This window comes from Anoplophora glabripennis, unplaced genomic scaffold, assembly GCF_000390285.2.
Source record: "Anoplophora glabripennis isolate ALB-LARVAE unplaced genomic scaffold, Agla_2.0 scaffold211, whole genome shotgun sequence".
Taxonomy (NCBI): Eukaryota; Metazoa; Arthropoda; class Insecta; order Coleoptera; family Cerambycidae; genus Anoplophora; species Anoplophora glabripennis.
The window spans coordinates 616,832-637,121 of record NW_019416341.1 but is presented as its reverse complement, the minus strand read 5'-3'; the positions used below and the strand labels follow the sequence as shown (position 1 = coordinate 637,121).

Below are 20,290 nucleotides of genomic sequence, written 5' to 3'. Positions count from 1 at the left end.
TATTTCGTGATTAAGTTAGCATCTTATTAATATTTCACAATGATTACATGTATTATGTTTTATTTGAAAACACAACATACTTGGGTGACAATAAAGTTGATACTATTTGCGATTGTCAAAAACGCCATGTAAAAATTTAAAAAAATTTCTAGTTACTACGTGAAGTGCTAAATTATAATGAAATTCGTTCATAATAAAAGTTATATTTTAAATTAACTATGTTAATATGAGTTAAATAGTTATTGGTATTACAGTTTTTTTTTTCTGGAAAATTGTTCTCTTTAGAAACAAAGTTAGTAAAAATTTCGATCACTTCTGTATAGGAAGCCTACTTAAACTTAATTTATACTAGTATTTTTTTTCACTAACGTGAAAGTAAAACAGTTTTTCTCTTTTCAACTTCATATGGAAATATATTTATTGAATAAAAAATAAAATGTTTTACAGAAAAAATACGAAGATACGAATACATTGCGCAACGGTCGTCCAGATGAGTCAGTTCAAATTGAATCTCAACAAAAATCTAAAAAGATTGTTATTATTGAAAATCGAGTACTTTTAACATCAGCAAATACCCCGGTGGAAGAAAATTGTATTCTTGTGACTCAGGTGGGTTGGATAGGTGACAGCTTGTATAAGTATGTTGCTTTACTTAAAATTACCAATTTTCATTTGAATACATGCAGATTTTTTAATTATTATATAAAATATTAAAATTACAACTTTTACAGAAACATGAAAATAATAAAGAAATTAATCCAACTTCTAAAAAAATGACCAACAGATTGTGTAACTGTCCTTTATCTCCATATCAACCTGTTCAAATTGAAGTACAAGAAAAAAATGACAAAGCAGTTACTTTTGAAAATCAATTACTTCTTACATCAGAAAATACTTCTGGGAAAGGAAATTGTATTTCTGTGACTGAGGTAGGTTTGACAGGTAACAACCTGTATAAATATGTTGGTTTACTTAAAATTACCAATTTTCTTAATTCGGTTAACTTTTCTCATAAGACGAAAATAAGATAGTTCTTTATGTTTTTAATTGTTTTCTATACATACATTTTACATCATTTATTGAAAACAAACAACGATTTTAGCATGATGAAGAGAATAAAGAAAATAAAATAAGCTCTAAAAAAATGGCAAATAGGTTATATAACTATCCTCCGTCTCCATATGATCCTATTCAAATTGGACCTCAAGAAAAAACTGATAAAACAGTAACCTTCGAAAATCGAACACCTGTAATATCAGAAAATACTTCGTCGGAAGAAAATTGTATTTCTCTGACTCAGGTAGATTTGGTAGGTTTAACAATTTTCATTTGAATATTTTTTAATATTTGATAATATGAAACCTAGATTTTTATCTTTTCAACTTTATCTCCAAACATATTATATTCATTGAATTAAAAATTACAACTTTTACAGAAACTTGAAGATAATAAAGAAAATAATGCAACTCTGAAAAAAATGACAAACAGATTGTGCAACTGTCCTCTACCTCCATATCAACATGTTCAAATTGGACTACAAGAAAAAACTGAAAAAACAGTTGCTTTTGAAAATCAATTACTTCTAACATCAGAAAATACTTCGTCGAAAGAAAATTGTATTTCTGTGACTCAGGTAAACTTGACAGTTGACAGCCTATATAAGTATGTTGGTATATTCAAAATTACTAATTTTAATTTAAATACAGGCCGATTTTTAATTAGGGTAACTTTACTCATAAGGCAAAAAATAAGATAGTTCTTTATGTTTTCAATTACTTACTTATATTTGTACACATATATTTTACATTTATTACGAACAAAACTATATTTGTAGAAAAATTATCAAGAAAACAAAGAATCAATTCAAAGTGGATCTCAACAAAAATCTGATTTCATCATTATTTTGGAAAATCGAGTTCTTAAACTACCAGAAAATACTCCGGTGGCAGAAAATTGTGTTCCTGTCGCTCAGGTATGCTCGACTCATTTTTTTGTGATATGTTAATCTAATAATACGAATATTGCAGGAAAACAGTTTATTGTCGGAGGAAATATCAAATGATTTTAATTCGGATTCTGAGAGAGATGTGAGTTTCTTTAATAAAATTTAATTATTGTCAATTTATATGTAATTCCTTCCTGTAGGTACCAACTCCTTATTATGATTCAGATGCCGATCCTCCGTACACCCCCACAGACCAGCAGGTAAGGAGAATATTTCAGATACAGGCTTCACACTTTTTAATACCTAGTTTTTGCTACTAACAACGCAAACTAACTGATTTCTTACAAACAATTACATTGTTACTTATGGTCTTTTGAATTTCTTTTATGAGAGCAATAATAAAAAATCATTTATTTTTGAGTAAAAGAAATATATTTTAAATACATAAAAACATTTTTGAATAATAATGTTATTTTGATAGGTAACCATTTATTATTGCTAGATTATGTTAAGCTTACGTCTATAATATATTAACGACAATACAATTTTTTTTGTCTAAAGCTATTTATTTGTGGCATAATTTTAATTTTCCTTGGTTTATTTGGATACTGTGCCACACTTCCGAAAAAAATTTAAAAGTAGTTGAATAAACCATTGCTCCAAAAAGGATCCGTCTAGGGTTGTTTTGTTATAATTAAGATTGCCTAACCCAAAAATCTCACGCTGAAATTGCATTAAAAAAATAGAAAAATCACATCACTATCGTGCACTTCCATTTTTTTTGACGTTTCGAAAATTATTCTGTTTTCATTCTCAAATATTGTTTATCTCTAAATCAAAACATTTTGCAGATCACTTTTTCTGAAACAATATTGCTTTCGAATTTGTTAATTTTACGAAATGGAAATCAAGGGATCGGTTTTTGGAAGTTTACTATTGGAACTATAACGTTAAGGGAAACCATAATTACAAACAAGAATTTAATATCCAGGTTTCACATACTTATACGTACTTCAAATGTGCAAAACAACTTTTTTCAAATAGATAGACTGTATGTCCACGGTTAGAGTGGAAAAGAGGGAAAATATTTATATTTTTCATTTTACCAGAAAAAGCCATTCTTAATTAAAAATTTTTCTTGACTTTAAAATGCGGTTGGCATGGAGAACTTTCATCTTGCATGTACACGGTGATCAGAAAGTCTTTAAATATATAAATCATTCAAGAATAAATTTCCGTTGTTTTTAACAATACAGAAATGTGTTATTAAGAAAAGTTGCTTAGAATTGAAATTTATATTACAATTTCAATTTGTGTATAGCAGTGTATGTGTAAAGGCATCCTTGATTAATATATTTGCCTGTCTTTAAAATATCTTTAAAATGCCTTTAGAGATAAGTAAAAATTTTAATCAAGAATGCCTTTTTCTCGTAAAATGAATAATTTTTTTTTACTGTCCATTTCTATCAAAGTAGGCCGATTCATACACAAATTGAAATTATAATATAAATTTTAATTCTAAGCAACGTTTCTAGATAACATATTTCAGTATTGTTTAAAACAAAGGCATGTTATTCTTTAACGATTTTTTTATATGTGTACATGCATATTTCTGTACTGTACCAAAAACAAAGGCAATTTATTCCTGAACAATTTTTATATTTACCGATTCTCTGATCACCCTGTACATGCAAGATGAAAGTTGTTCCTGCCAACCGCGTTTTAGAGACAAGCAAAAATTTTACTCAAGAATGCCTTTTTCTCGTAAAATGAAAAATAAAAATATTTTCCCTCTTTTCCACTCTAACCGTGGACATACTGTATCATTAGCGATTTAGCCCAAAATTCCCTTTCGACTAATAACATTTTCTATACCTATTTCTTACAGTTTTTGGGTTATTGATGAATTTTTATTATTGCTGATGAGGCTCATAGTTGTAGTAGAGATGACTGTGATAACAGTTATAAAATTTTATATTGTCTCAGTTTTTATTATTTCATATCATAATTTAGTATTTCTTTATCGATTTAAAATACTAACAAAGTTTTGCATGTTTAAAATTATCGAAAGTTGACAATCAATAAATCCTGAATAAAAACTTTTGTTTCAGAAAAAGCATCGTTTCAAAAATCTTCTTTCTCCCCCAAAGACACGCAATTCAAAATCAGATTCAAGTAGAGAGTGTATAAGTATGTCCTCCAATCCATCATTTTCGGATGGACAAATAATTGATAATAATATACCCATTGCGGGTGCGCCTTATTCGAAAACCGATTTTGAACAGAATCAAACTGTTCATGTTTCCAAACCATCTGATACGAGCCAAGTTGATAAAGAGAAAGGCAACTCAAATAATCAACCATTATTACTAAGTGAGCCCACAATGACTCTTAATACGTCTAAGGAAAATGGAAATGAACCGAAACAAAAGTATATACGAAAACCAGATTATTGTTATTTCTGTGAGACAGAGGTATTTTGTTTTGGTAGGCACATTATAAGAAACCACCGTACAGAATCTGAAGTTCAAAAAATACTTTCATTTCCACCAAAAGATAAAGAAAGAAAACAATTAATCAAGTTAATTCGCAATCGTGGCAACTACCTTAGAAATTCTAATGGAATATTTAAACCAATAAGATCATCGTCGAATGTTGAAAGAAACGTTTTACCATGCACTAATTGTCTCGGATTCTTTTCTTCTAAATTGTTATATAGACATCGAAAAGTGTGTGGCGGGGTTAAAGGAAACGCGCAATCTGATGGTCAAAATATGCTAGTGTCGCAGAAAAACGTCGATCAAAGATTGAAAGACGAGGTATTTCCTCGTATGCGACCAGACAAGATAAGTTTGGTAGCAAAAACGGATGTGCTGATTTGTGCGTTTGGTGCCAGATATGTAAAAACACATAGGGAAAAACATTTGGTAATAGTTGCGTCTAGAAAAATGAGAGAATTAGCAAAAATGTTAATAGAAATAAAAAAACAGGAACCATTAATAAATAATTTATTAGAAGCTTTACAACCAAAATATTTCGATTTGTTTACTATTGCAACGAAAACTGTTGCCAATTACGATGATATTAATGAAACCTTTGCTTCGCCTACTTTTGCCATGAATATAGCTACATCACTGAAACAATGTTGTGATATAGCATTAACTCTTGTGTTAAAAAAACAAATTCACAACATATCTTCTGCAGAAGCTGAAGCCAGACTAAAAAATATGATAGTTTTATTCAATACCAATTGGAGATTCGAGATATCAAGTCAAGCTGCAAATAATTTAAATATGAAAAAATGGAACAAATTAACGATTGTGCCATTAGCGAGTGATCTTCAGAAAATGAAGCAATATCTTACTAAAACTGCAAATGATGCAGTGATAAAACTAAAAACAAACTCAAAAGATGTTAGAGCATTTAATACATTACTAGAGACTATATATTGCAGAGTGATTTTGCTAAATCGCAAAAGACCAGGAGAACTTCAAAGACTATTAGTTCACACTTATTTGTCTGTCTCAACAGATAAACAAAGTTATGAAGAATTTCAATCATCAGTATCTGCAACTGAACAAATTTTACTAAAGAGTTTGAAACGGGTAATTGTGAGAGGTAAACGTGGGAGGGGTGTGCCGGTTTTATTTACTACCGACGTGCAAAATCATATAAATCTGTTGATAGAACTTAGGTCAAATTTTGTAAATGCCAATAATCCGTATTTATTTGGAAAACCTTTCAAAACAACAACTATAAGTGGATATAAGGTGTTAAATAAATATGCGATAGGTAGTGGTGCCGCAAACCCTTCAGCTCTTACGGCAACTCGCCTTAGAAAGCATCTTGCAACACTCAGTCAGCTTCTAGTCATGAATGACAATGAAATAGATCAACTGGCGACTTTCATGGGCCATACAATAGGCGTACATAGAAATTCTTATAGATTACCAGATGATATTTATCAAACGGCAAAGATATCAAAATTACTTTTGTTGATGGAAAAAGGTGGTGCCGCACAATTTAAAGGTAAAACCTTGGATGATGTTGACATAAATATGGACGAAGAGATCCTTTCTGAAGCTTCCTCCGATGAAAGTGACGAAGAAGATACTAACCAAGAGGATGCAATTTGCGATGCAATAGCTTCTACAGCATCTTCTAGCATAGAATCTATCCCCGTCGAAGAACCTTTGGAGCCAAAAAAAAGAAAGAAAAGAATATTAATACCGTGGACCAAAGAGCAAAAAACAATAGCCAAAGACTTTTTTGCTGATCACATTCGAAAGAAGATTCCACCAAAAAGATTAGAATGTGAACAGCTAATTAATACAAACGAAAATATTTTTGCAAATAAATCTTGGCTAAAAATTAAGGTGTTTATTCAGAATGAATATGTGAAGAAAAAGTAAATGTACATTTTATTTTTTGTTTTTAAATATATGTATAGAATATACAAATTTTTGTTTATTTTTTTTTATTGTACATCAAATCTTAAGGTTTTATAGTATACTTAAACTTAATTGTTTTCTAGATATTTTGACTATTCGAAAAATGTTATCTTGTAATCCTTTAATCTAGAATGTTGAAATTTTAACTTAATAATATAAAAATGTATCCAAATATCTGAAATATCAGAAAGTTATACAGAGCGTCATAAAATGACCTACCAAATCCCACAAATTCCAGGCCTAATAATTGCTTAGGTAATTTAAATTAGCCGAGTTATTGGGTTTTTAATTTGTAAGAATTGGTTAGTTATTTTTTTACACAATGTATAACTTGCACCTACTTTCTGATATTCCTGCTTTTTAAATACATTAATATAATAATATATTTTTCAGATAAAATTTGAGCTTTCTAGATTAAAAATTAAATGAGATAAGAGTCTACTGAGTGTAAAAATTGTTTCACAAATTTAAAAAATAAACTATATATCTTTATAAACCTCATAAAAAATCGTGCAACTTTTGTATTTCACATTTTTTTACTACTTTTAAAACAAAAAAGTTAAAGGGGGTCAAAATATAGTGAATCACCCTGTACATACAATTTAAAATTGAAATAAAAAATGGTAGTTTGAAATAAGAGAGTAGATGTTTACTTTTGGTACAACCAGAAACATACCAACGTCATAATATTAATCCGTAGAAGAATATGACAAATATTTATCGTACACAAATTTTTAAAATACCAGTCAATTTACTTTTCCAGATATGCTAATTGAAGATTTTCCTGACACACTGTCATGAATAATATTTTATTTATTTATTTTATGAATATTTTATTTATTTGTTTTACTGTTATTTTTGATAACTTATACATGTTATTAAAAAAAATTGATGATGAAAATAAAAAAACTATAATTTTTATGGAGCTGCACATCTCTTAAATCTCTTAATGAGTATTTTTTTTAAGTTTATGGTTTATAAGTAACAAATTGTAACCTATTAAATCATTTTATACCAGCAACAATTTTCTTGAAAAACTGCTATTAAATTATTTATTTTTTTATTTATATTTAAGTGGCGACAAATTCATTTCACCAGTTTTTTTATAAATTACATTCTATGAAATAATTTTATACCACATGATAGCAACATTTTTTTTTTTAAAATAATAAAAATCAGATTATCAGAAATTGGACCAATATTCTCAGGTAAGTATAATTTAATTACTTTAATTTTACGTGTAGGAAATTGTACTCATATAAAAAACTTTCCGAAAGTCAACTCTTACACTTGCGAAACTACTCGAAATCTGAATTTTAAATCAGTAATGGTCTTTCTCTGATAAGAAATTTGGCAACACTGTTGGCTGCAATAATATGTGTGGATTAAAAATTAATATACAAGCCGGCCGCAATAAAGTCGGCAATGGCTGTCACAAAGTTAGCTAACCGAACGGATCTCACAAAGTACGTTTAACGAAAAGGACACACATTTTTATTTTTAAAGATAGAAATATGTAAATTATATACAGGGGCTGCAAAAAATGAGCTGAATCAGTATTCACGTAAAAATTTACTCTAAATACAGCGGTTCTCGATGTGCAATAAGGTATACTGAATGTAATGTTGCAATAATGATAGCGGGATGTATATATATATGTTAGATCACTTGGATCACTTTTAACTTTTTTTAAAAAAACTTTATTTTTCACTACAAATAATTTGTTTATTTCANTATTTTTAAGTATTACTGTCTTTGTTAGTGATTAGTTTGTTAGATAATATAAACCTATTGTGCCTAGTTTTTCATTGTAATAGTACCTTAAGAATGTTATTCCATTAATTAGTTTAAACAATATTCTGTAATATTTGTTTTTTATGTATTGCAATTAAAAAATTTTTCCAGGAAATTTGTTAATTACTGCATTAATAAATGTTGTTAAATTTATTTTGTTATTTTTCCTTCATTTAGGTACGTAGAAGAAATGATACAACGCAATAATGCATAGATTTTTCTTCCTAAAAGTATTACGTAGTACCCCCTGTTTCTTAATAAACTTATATTTTAGGTAATGCAAATATATTATCGATCTGTAAATCTGATTCTTTTCTGTGCATAACATGTTTAAATTTAAAATTATTTTCACAAAAACAATTTCTGTCGTTATTTTAAAAATATATGAATTTTATTTTTAGGAAAAAAAATACAAAATTTAGTACCAATGACACAATCGAAATGAACTTAGACATTATACCGCCACCCCCGTAATCATGGAAAGCCTGGATCACTTCTATTTGACCCAGAAAGGTTGACCTACATCGAAACGCCAAAATCTCTCCGACAGAACCAACCCTGCGCCCAGCGGTTAGACAGAAACGACGACAGAAAATTTGTTACGCTGAAATTATACCACCTATAAACACGTACATTTTTCTAACATCTGGCGTGGCACTACCAATTCATTAAACATTTCCAATGTTAAAATCTTACGATTCCATCTTGAGATTGTTGTAGTTAATTAATAAATTAATTAATTAATTAATGACCTATGTCGAGTTTCATTTGGAACCTGTAACTCCCTTTGTTATTAAAGTAAAATCCCCTACATGGAATTTTGTTTTTAAAATGACATTTAAAAATTCCTGTTTCAGTTTAATGCAAATATTTAGAAATCTCTCTGTGTATACAGGGTGTTTCTGAAATAAGTGCATTCCTTGAAAAGGGTGATAGAGGGCACGAAGCATTCTGGACGTGCACGTGCAGAAGATGCACAGGGTCGTGTTACATTTATGGTTAATTTTCTTAATTAATTTTCTCGAAAACAGAAGCATTTAGACTATCAGTTGCATAATAAAAATTGTTTATTTTCGTGCCCCCTAACACCCTTTTCAAGAAACGCACTTATTTAAGAAACACTCTGTATAATAAGGTATTCCTTGACGTTTCAGATATAACTAAAGATTTAAAACTAGTATTTTTAGATGATATAAACTTTTGATATTTTTCATTTTAACCTTATCATTTCATTTCAGATAGTAAAAGTCTGCATTCGCACCATTGGCGCGCACTGCGTTGGTGTGGCCACTCCACTTAAATGCATGATTCTTCTGAAATGTCTTCCGTCATCGACGATCGTGCCACAGTTTGGAATCAGAGTCCCTTCTAATGGACCCCCACCGAGAATGTGACTGAGAAAAAGTATATAGAAAGACATCGATATTTATTGTAGTGATTAAAATATTTATTTGTACTGAAAAACATATTCATGCATTTCATTATTGTACAATTTCATGATCAGTTTCTGTTAGTTCAAACAGATAACAAAATTCACTTGTTGCTGAGTTTTTCACTTTATGTATTTACAACAAATTGGTTCATTTAAAGTCAGTTCGGTTGGATTATATTGAAACTTACTTGAATTACTGAACAGAAAAAATTAGAATACTGTTGTACTTATAATTAGCTGAGTAATGAATTATCAGCAGAATTCCACAACGCATACGTGGATTTATTTTCTACGAATTGGTTGCAGAATGATAAATTTACATTTCCTGAATTATATGAATTTAAAACCAAAGCAGATACACTGTGTCTATTATTAGAAACGTGCTCACACATTTGTTTATATAAAATACACAGGGACACAAAAAAGGAATATGAACTGTTCCAAAGACTAGACCCTATGTATTTTGATGCGCTAAATCTAAACCCGCGGCTAGAACTGCTCCATCATCCCCCATTTTTTTTTAAATGACGAAAAACAGAAAATATGGAAAATTCTATTTTTCAAAACTAGGAATCGAGCTTCACCTATAATTCCCTCTAGTAGATTAGCATGTTTGACAGTACAAATACGTCTTAAAATTTCATTCATTTTTGGTTGGTGGAAACAAAATACACAAAGCAGTTCCTTTTTTCCTTCGTTCTTCTTTAAATTTCTAATGAAGTCGAGAATTTAGGCGATAAATCGTCGAACTTTCCGTATTTAATGGTGGTTTTTCGGCGATTTAAACAAAACTGGGAAGTGATGGAGCAATTCTGAATACTGATTTGGATTGATCAAAATACATACAGGGTGTTTCTAAAATAGGGTTCCAAACTTCTGTTGCGTTTATAACTCATTAAAATAAGCCAAAAAGTTCCAATTAACATGTGCCCTAAAACGCACCCTTAGAAAGTTATATGCCCTTAAAAGGGTTCAAACAAAACTGTTTTTTTTTTCAAATAAATTGCAGTTATGAAGGATCCGATCATTTAATAAATTGATAGTTCATCAATAACATAAATTGTTAAGCGTTGTGGCAACGTCAGTCTTTTATTTGCCATGGTAAACAGATTTTTGTAATTTTTGGCCTAATAACTTAAAGAGCAGAGTAATTTTCAAACTCAATTTACTCGAAAACCATTGGAAATATCGATTTGGACAAAGATAATATTTTTTACGTAAAATTGTTAAGATTTTATAAATCTGTAGAGAAAATTGTAAAAAAATTGAAATAAAAAAAATTACGGGCCGAACACCTCCTTCACGAACCTAAATGGAACGCATATGATTTGCATGTCGAAAAACGGAGTAGCCCATGTTATTTAACGTGAAAAGTTATGTGAGACCCATACATTTTTTTCTATTTATTTGCGACCGTTTTGTCAATAACAGAAAAAAAACAGTTTTGTTTGAGCCCTTTTAAGGGCATATAACTTCCTAAGGGTGCGTTTTAGGGCACATGTTAATATGAACTTTTTGGCTCATTTTAATGAGTTATAAACGCAGCAGAAGTCTGGAACCCTATTTTAGAAACACCCTGTATACTCATGGTCCTGTGAAGTTATTTTCAGTCACCTGATGCTTCCAAACCGAGGTCTAATTTTTGGAACAGACTACATTTTGTTCTTTGTGTGCCTCTGTCATCTTAATTAGTACAAAGCGTATTTCTTTTTAGAAAATGAAATCTGTCTATTTTTCTAAATGTGAATCACAAACATGCTAACTTATTACAGAACTATGCATATTTTACAAAATACTTTTTATATATTTTCTAGCTTTAAGAGTATAATTGTTACGAAGTCTCTTCATTTAGTATGTACATAATTTGCGGTTATTACGAAAGAATTATTTGCAAATTTATTCTGTTATTATACATCAAAGAAGTGTGAATAATTCAATTGTTACATTATTACCCACCTGAATAACAGAAACAAAATTATTTCTGAATAAAAAACTTATTTTTACATATCATTAATTGGTATAAAGGATTACAACAGATGTACTTGAGATAGTGGATAAAAAAACAAATTATTTTGACAGTTGTCTAATGAGAAATAAGGTCTTTATTAATATAGTTTTGACTCATTAGATACACTTATTTCGAAGAAAAAATTTAAATAAACGTTTCTATAACTATATTCGTTTTTCGTTTCTTTTTTTCCGTCGTTTTTCCAAGACCTAAAATTTCAGGAATAATTTTCAGTTGATAATATGTCGAAAACAGGTAAAAATATATAAAAATTCTGTATAAAAAAATCTTATAACTAAGTTTCTTCCAGAGGGCTTCAAAACAAGATTATGTTTTTTAGAAGAAAAATTTCACACCTCTATATTGTGTCCAATCAAATGATGTTACTTTAAAACCTTTCCATGGTAATGAAGAAATAATATTCGAAAAGTTTTCTCTTGGTGAGTACTCTGGATTAAATTACACTGACATTCTACGAGTAATTCATTTATTTTCTTCTAAAATTCTACATATTTGGTACAATATAAAATATAAGTTGCAAATATAAATAATATATTCAGCTTCTTCATTATAATTTTTTTCAAACGCTAATATATGGTTCTAATTTTATTTGAAATGTATATAAAAATACCCACGTAAGATAGGTATTATTATTTTGGTCAAATAACATTAGTAAAATTTCTTTATTGACTACTAATTAGTTGTTAAAAATTTGTTACATGAAATAATTTCCACAATAAACAAATTAATATATACATATAATAATATGTTAAATATGTTAAAATTACTTCTTATGATTATTATTAGCAACATTAAAAAAGCGTTATTATAAACAATTGTGGGTTGGTTTGAGTTGATTGGTTAACACCTACTACTGGTGTTAGATGTAGTTTCTGTTATGATTGCAATCATCTCTCTATGATGGGCCACATCCAAATGTTAGTAAGTCATTGATTGGTTGTTACTGTGTCCTATAATTTTAATAAGTTGAACTTCTCCAACTCTAATTTTTTTGTGTCAATTCCTGTATCAGAAACTGCGGATTTAAACCACAAATACATAATATTCTCCCCATCTAGGCAGTTCTTGTAAAGTTTTTCCGAAGTCAGTGTAAAAACGCCTAGCAATAAAATTTAATGAGTTTCATGGGCGTCCCTTAAAAAAGTTTTCTGCTAAAGGCAAAAAATAATAAAAATTTAAACATAATGTATAGAAAATTTCTACTCTATGTTTATTTGGCCAACAACATAATATTATTTTAATTATTTATGTCCTCAATTTTCTTTACATAAATTATAAATTGTCCGCCGAATTACGTCTCTCGTCATGTCATCGATATTTTTAAATTTTTGTTTATTAACACGAAAAATTTAGTTAATATGTATTCACATAATCTATTTATAATTTCATTATCTAGTTTTTTATTTTCTTCCTTTTTTAAACAATCGTAAATATTTAAAATGAGTCACTGACATTGAACATGTAAATCTTTATTTTTACATTCTAAGTCTGTTTCATCAACAATTGGTTCTACTAATTCAATATTGTCTGGCGGTATTTCGTTTTGTTCCCGTTTCAAAAGGTCTCCAAAATGCCATGTTGTAATAATATTAATAAACCAAATATCCCTCTGATTTCTCCCTTTCGCAATTGTAATATGAACGATTAATAGGAGGTGCCTATAATAAATTAGAATTACCTGAATCACACCAAATTCCGCATTGCTGCACTGCACTGCTAGGCAATTTGTCGACAACTGAAATTTATGGGTGGTCGCCCAGTCCGGCTATGTTTGTTTGCCGTTTGCCCGCGTGCGCATTCTTCAACTGAGCGACCGGACCTGCATATGGATGTGTGGCTAAATAAATATGGGAACAAGTTTTTCAAATATTTCAATGCCAAATTGTTGCTTAGCGACCGATTCTGGTACATACAGTCAAGCTCTTTGGTCTTCAATTGAGATCGGAAAGACTATACCATTTTCTTAAATTTGTTTCCTTCCAGTTTAGATTTAGAGTTAAAAACAATATGTCGGTATTAATGTGATTTGCTCTTTTTATGATAAATTTACTGACAGTAAGGGTATATTTGAGGATCGTTCGAATTTATAATTAACCGTTTACTATCTGCCTATCTTTTTGAAGTAAATTGTGTAGTTTTGGAGAAAATTGGGTTATAGTCATTTTATCATTTTCTTCTTTGAAATATTAAATGCGAGTAGAAATTCCATCCCCTCCTCTCCATGCTAAATCGTGTGAAGCAATATGAAAAAAATTGCACTGTAAACGATTTCGGGTATCTTCGTCCCAAATTTCGATAATTCTTTTATATTCAACACCGATTAATAATGAAGCACTGACTTTTTTTTTAAAGGATTTAACCATAATTTTCTTCGTATAACATCTGGAACAGCTCCAGCGGTACAAATTCTACACCAAAAAATGGATCGAGTTTAATTTTATATTTTTCAAACATTTTGTAAATCAACATTTTCAACATTTTGCTATCGAGTTCCACATTGTTTTAATTACACTTTCTTAAAATTTTCACAACTTCTCTTCATACTGAGAGCATAATAATAATTTTCAATAATTCAAGAATTCAAGTGAAAGGTTTTTCTATTCTAGATATATGTATTTTATTGTAGAATTAGATTTTTTTAGTATTTTTAACTATTAAATAGGTCATTTTGAAATTCTCTTCGAGTTACTGACTGATCTTTATCGAAACGAGATATTTTCAAACACTACACAATTTCGACAAAAGTTCGACTATAAAATATTCATTTTAGACTTTTAACTTTTCAATTTCAATTTTGGTGATAAATTTTCCTTCCGATTATCAACCAGGCATAAATTATCCCGGGAAATTTTTCTTGGTCGTGAATATTTTTACAAAATTATTCGTCGTGTTCCAATCAATTTATAGATGTGCCAAAGTTACAAAATTCAAAAGAACTGTGGGTATGAGCAATTAGATTACAACATTAAGCACCTAGCAGATAGCAGGGATAACTGATTTTTAAATCAGAAACTCGTTCCTACTAATGGTTATAAGCTATAACAGATGAGAGCAGAAGTGCTTGGAGGTAGTTGAAACTGAGAGGTTAAAGTAGTTGGTGTACGAATTTTAACTTGTCGCTTTGAATAGTAGACGTTGCAGTGCAATTACCATGTTTTTATCTTTGTTACCTTTCCTGTTTTTCCTCACATACTCGCAGGGTGAGTTCTAAGAATAATTTATCAAGTTAATATTTTCAATTCAAAACTTTAGAGCATATCTTTTTAGTAATGAATTGAAAGCTACTAATAAAAAATTTGATAAGGATAAGGATGATTCATGTTATATTGTTAAAACAATATAAGGCCGGTCATGCTTTGGATGCGTTTTCCTCCGAATTGGATTCGTTAGAAATTGGATAAGATAACTAATTTCCAAAAGATAATCATCCTTGTTATTAACAATTATAATACGCTGATTTCATAAATCAGTATGTAAGACTGACTTTTACAAAGCAAAAACTTGTCTAATGAACGATACCACATGGGCGAAATGTAACATAATTATTAGTCCAATTTCTGAAAATAATTCAAAATAATTCGCACGAAAACGCATCCAAAGAACGGCCGCCCTAACGCGAAAAAGGATCAAGAGTTACTTTAACACTAAAAATTTTATATTTGTATTTAAATTTTATACACTCGTATAGTAATAAAAACTTTTCCTCTTTATTAAAATGATCATCCTGCGTGTATCTTAAAAAATTTATAACTATAAAACGATATTGAACCTCAAGGTGAACAAGTGGGTCCATACAGCCATGAAGTCCATAAATTGTTTAATGCTTTTCTCTTCCATTATCTTCTTATCATACTTTATGTATTTAAATAAAACAAGACAAATAAATCGGTGATACTTACTCAACGTAGCAAGGTTGGGCACTTTATTTTTTAAACATCAATGACAGAATAATTAAGTCGCAATAAATTGGAGAAAATGTATTATACGGTAAATTTAACAGTAGCAGGTCCTCGAAACGTACTCGATGCCTTACGGCAAAATACGAGGAATAAGAATATTGTAATTCTTCAGTACCTTCTTTGAAATGATCTGCTTGGGCTTCCTGAAGTTGTGACCTTAACTATTTGGCAAAGAATGATTTGGCACGATGGCACACCAAGTCATTTTTGACAAAATGTTCAAGATTATGTTAATTAAGTTAAAGAAGTGGATGAAGAAGACTAGTCGCATGGTCACCACGACCTACTTAAACTTAACAGAATGTCTGAAATATTAAATGTAGGTATTGTATTGAAGTGGAAACTATTATTGATTTACATGAACGTAAACTGCCACCAATAATTTAAGACTACAAGACGATGATAAAAAAGAAAACTTCTTGACGAAAATTCTAAATGAGTAGATGTAATAAAATTTTATTTTCTGTCCTTAATCCTGTCACGATGACTTAATATTTTTTTTAATGCACCGATATTTTCGTATTATCCCAAGACTTATTAGTATTTTTCTTTTCCAATAATTGTCATTTTTCTTTTTCTTTGATGATGACATAATAGTGGAAACTAGTAGAAATGAAAATAAAACAACTGAAGAAGGAACATTTACTTTTATTCATCAAAACTGGATCTGACCGGTTGACAGAATTTTTAACAGTTGTAATTTCTAATTTGTATTAATTTTTTTCCAATTAAAACACTTACTACATTTACTGGTTACATTTACCTAACAGTAGTAGTAAGTAATAACAATAATAAAAACATTAATTCAATTGACTAAAACAATGTGTGGTTAATTTTAGGTAGAGTTTAAATGTTGATAGATACTTTTTCTGACTTTAGAAAAAACCTGATTTTTCTGGAAAACTGTTCGAGATAAGTATGAACAACTTTATATCAGTCGAAAGGGCATTCAGTTTTGCATTCACCCATAATAATTAATATGTGTCCATTTGAAAGAAAAGTTGTTCAACTCGTAAGATTATTAAATGTAGCTTTCAGTATTTCCGAGTCTGAATAACGTACACGTTTTCTCACAGATGACAATATAGAGTAATTTATGCCAAAACGAACTGTGAAAACCGCAGGTTTCTAACTCTTACAGTTTAGACGCTATCTAGTCCCATTTAGAGAGCTGAAATCGTGATTTTTTTTCAAAAATTACTGATTATTTCGAAAACGGTAAGTTTTAAACAACATGTACATTTAATAAACTCTACCTAATATTAACTAAGGAATTCAAAAACGCAGTAATATACAGGGTGTTTCATTTAAAATAACAAAGTTATGTAGCGCTTATGTAATGCTAAAATATTTTCTTTTCATGACTCACATGATTCCAGACAACTTTTATGAAAACCATTTTTTTTATAAATTTTACAGTTACAGAGTTACAGAAGAATCTCTCTTATGTGGAACACCCTGTATAAAAACTAAGACCACTAGCTACCAGTATTTAAAATATTTTACATTAATCTAGTCCGTATTTTCATGTTATTAACTATCAAATATTTATGAAATTATTCATGTTTAAATATACTAAGTAATATTTGCTCTGCTTGATAAAATTTATTTAGTTATCTAGGTATATCTAACGTTTTTGAGTAGTGTGATTTTTGTATCATTTATATTTTAACAGGTGAAGACTCACAATCCACCGAAGCTAATAATGCGACACTCCAATCCTATCTGGACATATTTGCAAAAGGAGAATATAAATTCGAAACTGGCCAGTTCTTGCCAGTACACAGTCCTGACAAATCAGCGATAACAAATTACAAAGTGCACGTCATAGAAGGCTACAACAACTGTTTGGGACTCACCACTGACGCATATGAAACCATAGTATTGGAATGTCCAGGAAAGAAGCCTGAGAAACCTGAATGTTTTAACATTTTCACACCGAAATCTGAAATTCACAATAAAACTATAGTACCCGCTAGAGAGGTTTGTAGATAACCTAATAGACTCTTTTAGTGTGACGTCACATATTTAGGTAGTAAAGTTTTTCATAAAATTTGGGTGAATTTTAGTATATGTGCAAAAGCCGCACACCATCAGGTGAGGATTTTTAATAATTAACAATAAAAGGTCTAAAATAACCCAAAATATCACTTTTTTGCCTACCAGAAAAAAACGATAAAATTTATTATAATGTGGAAGTGACCAACTTGTAGGGAATAAAAAAACCTTTAAAAAGGTTTTAAAAAAAAAAAGTTTAAAAAGGCGGTTTTTAAAATCCGATACGATAATTTGTTGCTCGAGAAATTGCAAAAATCTGTCAAAATTCGATTATTATTAAATAAACAATAAGTTTTGCAAAAGCCAACCTACGACTTTGATATTGCATAAATAGTTGGCTTTTATAGTCCTTAATATGTGATTAAAATTTCAGACCGATTCATCCAATAGTTTTTGCAAAATTCTAAATGTTTATCCCAGAGGCATTATTTTTGCAATATCTTGACATACAAAATTACCAAGATATTTTAATGCTGAGGGTGTCATATGAAAGAGAAAGACCTCTTTTATCGGAAGATATTATTTTATTGCAAAAAATGTTTTTTACCACTGCAAAAACGTACCACAAAAACACTGTCATTTTTGTCTTATAAACAATTAGAATAAATTTGTTGCTATTATATTAGAGAGATTATTTTTCCATATTTGTAAAGCTGGTATTTTTACACAAATTTAAAAAAAAAAGTTGCTCTAACTTAATTTGGGGAAAAGTTACACTTTTAAAAAAAATCACAGCTACTTTATTTATAACAATTAAGACTTCTAATAGGTGCCATTTCGAAGATAAAGAGCTAAAGTTTCTATGTGAAGACGATAGCTTTGTAACAGCATCTCTAAAAATGTCCCAAATAATGACTTCCATACAAGATGACTCTGAGTTAGTAGAGGGGAAACCTACAAATCCACGAGCAAATTGATAGAGCAAGTTATATATCTGGAACTTGTTGACCGATTTTGATGTTTTTTTTTAATTTGGGGTACCTTCTTGCATACATCACAAATATGCATTTTGTTATTAAATGAAAATTTAAATTAAGCCAGTAATTTGTTTAAATAATAACAAAACAAAGTTTTTTGCAAAACATCTTTTGTAATTTTTGTAATGATTAAATATCATTTTTTAGTAAAAATTTAACAATAGCCGTGTTATACCTAATGCTCATGCTCGGAAAGAANTCCAGGAAAGAAGCCTGAGAAACCTGAATGTTTTAACATTTTCACACCGAAATCTCAAATTCACAATAAAACTATAGTACCCGCTAGAGAGGTTTGTAGATAACCTAATAGACTCTTTTAGTGTGACGTCACATATTTAGGTAGTAAAGTTTTTCATAAAATTTGGGTGAATTTTAGTATAATATGTGCAAAACCCGCACACCATCAGGTGAGGTTTTTTAATAATTAACAATAGGTCTAAATTAACCCAAAATATCACTTTTTTTGCCTACCAGAAAGAAACGATAAAATGTATTATAATGTGAAAGTGACCAACTTGTAGGGAATAAAAAAAACCTTTAAAATGGCGGTTTTTAAAATCCGATACGATAATTTGTTGCTCGAGAAATTGCAAAGAACTGTCAAAATTCGATTATTACTAAATAAACAATAAGTTTTGCAAAAGCCAACCTACGACTTTGATATTGCATAAATAGTTGGATTTTATAGTCTGTAATATGTGATTAAAATTTCAGACCGATTCATCCAATAGTTTTTGAAAATTCTAAATGTTTATCCCTGAGGCATTATTTTTGCAATATCTTGACATACAAAATTACCAAGATATTTTAATGCTGCGGGTGTCATATGAAAGAGCACGTCTTTTATCGGAAGATATTATTTTATTGCAAAAAAATGTTTTTTACCACTGCAAAAACGTACCACAAAAACACTGTCATTTTTGTCTTATAAACAATTAGAATACATTTGTAGAGAGATTATTTTTCCATATTCGTAAAGCTGGTATTTTTACACAAATTTAAAAAAAAAGTTGCTCTAACTTAATTTGGGGAAAAGTTACACTTTTTAAAAAAAATCACAGCTACTTTATTTATAACAATTAAGACTTCTAATAGGTGCCATTTCGAAGATAAAGAGCTAAAGTTTCTATGTGAAATTTTTGAAGACGATAGCTTTGTAACTAGGGTTTGCAATCCCGCATTCCGCGTTACAGCATTCCAGCAATTTCCCGCATGTCAAGGAGACCTGCGGAATTCCCGCACTTGTGCGGTAATTCCCGCGCGGGAAATTTTTGAATAGAGCACGCCCGTTTAGCGACATAGCGCATGGCGCGTGCGAGCGCCCCGTTTGGTTTGCGTGCGCATCCCGTTTCCCTGTGATAGCATCGATCAATCGAGCGAAGGAAAGGATTAAAATCGGCAGATCTTTGCATCATTCAAACAAATTCCTTGATTCGTTTGTTTATTTTCGAGAAAAAAAAGTGTTTACAATGTGAAATTTTATATGTAACTAATAGTTTTGTCTTCTTGTATGTTACTTTAATTATACTATACTGCCCTACTTCGGAAAAAGACCGTATATGCAGTTTTGTGACAAATTGAGAAAATTACATTTTTGAAATCTATATCGCATTATACATTACCCATCTATAAATATCAAAAATAT

The 20,290-nt window shown here is 29.7% G+C and overlaps 1 protein-coding gene across 5 annotated transcripts in view; it reads left to right on the top strand.

The window, feature by feature from the left end:
• Positions 1 to 20,290, top strand: part of LOC108905683 — a 56,311-nt gene that overhangs the window by 26,003 nt on the left and 10,018 nt on the right. The window contains exons 1-3 of one of the 5 annotated variants that reach the window (XM_023454160.1): positions 14,718 to 14,851; positions 17,286 to 17,507; positions 18,850 to 18,935. The exons of 1 other annotated variant lie outside the window; for it this stretch is intronic. In XM_023454160.1, the coding sequence (XP_023309928.1) occupies positions 14,803 to 14,851; positions 17,286 to 17,507; positions 18,850 to 18,935 (357 nt within the window). In that variant the 5' untranslated portion in view covers positions 14,718 to 14,802. Of the gene's footprint in view, positions 1 to 8,591; positions 8,656 to 9,428; positions 9,595 to 14,717; positions 14,852 to 17,285; positions 17,594 to 18,849; positions 18,936 to 20,290 lie in introns of those variants that run through there. 3 more of the 5 variants (XM_018708658.2, XM_018708659.2, XM_018708666.1) reach the window with 3 other exon arrangements.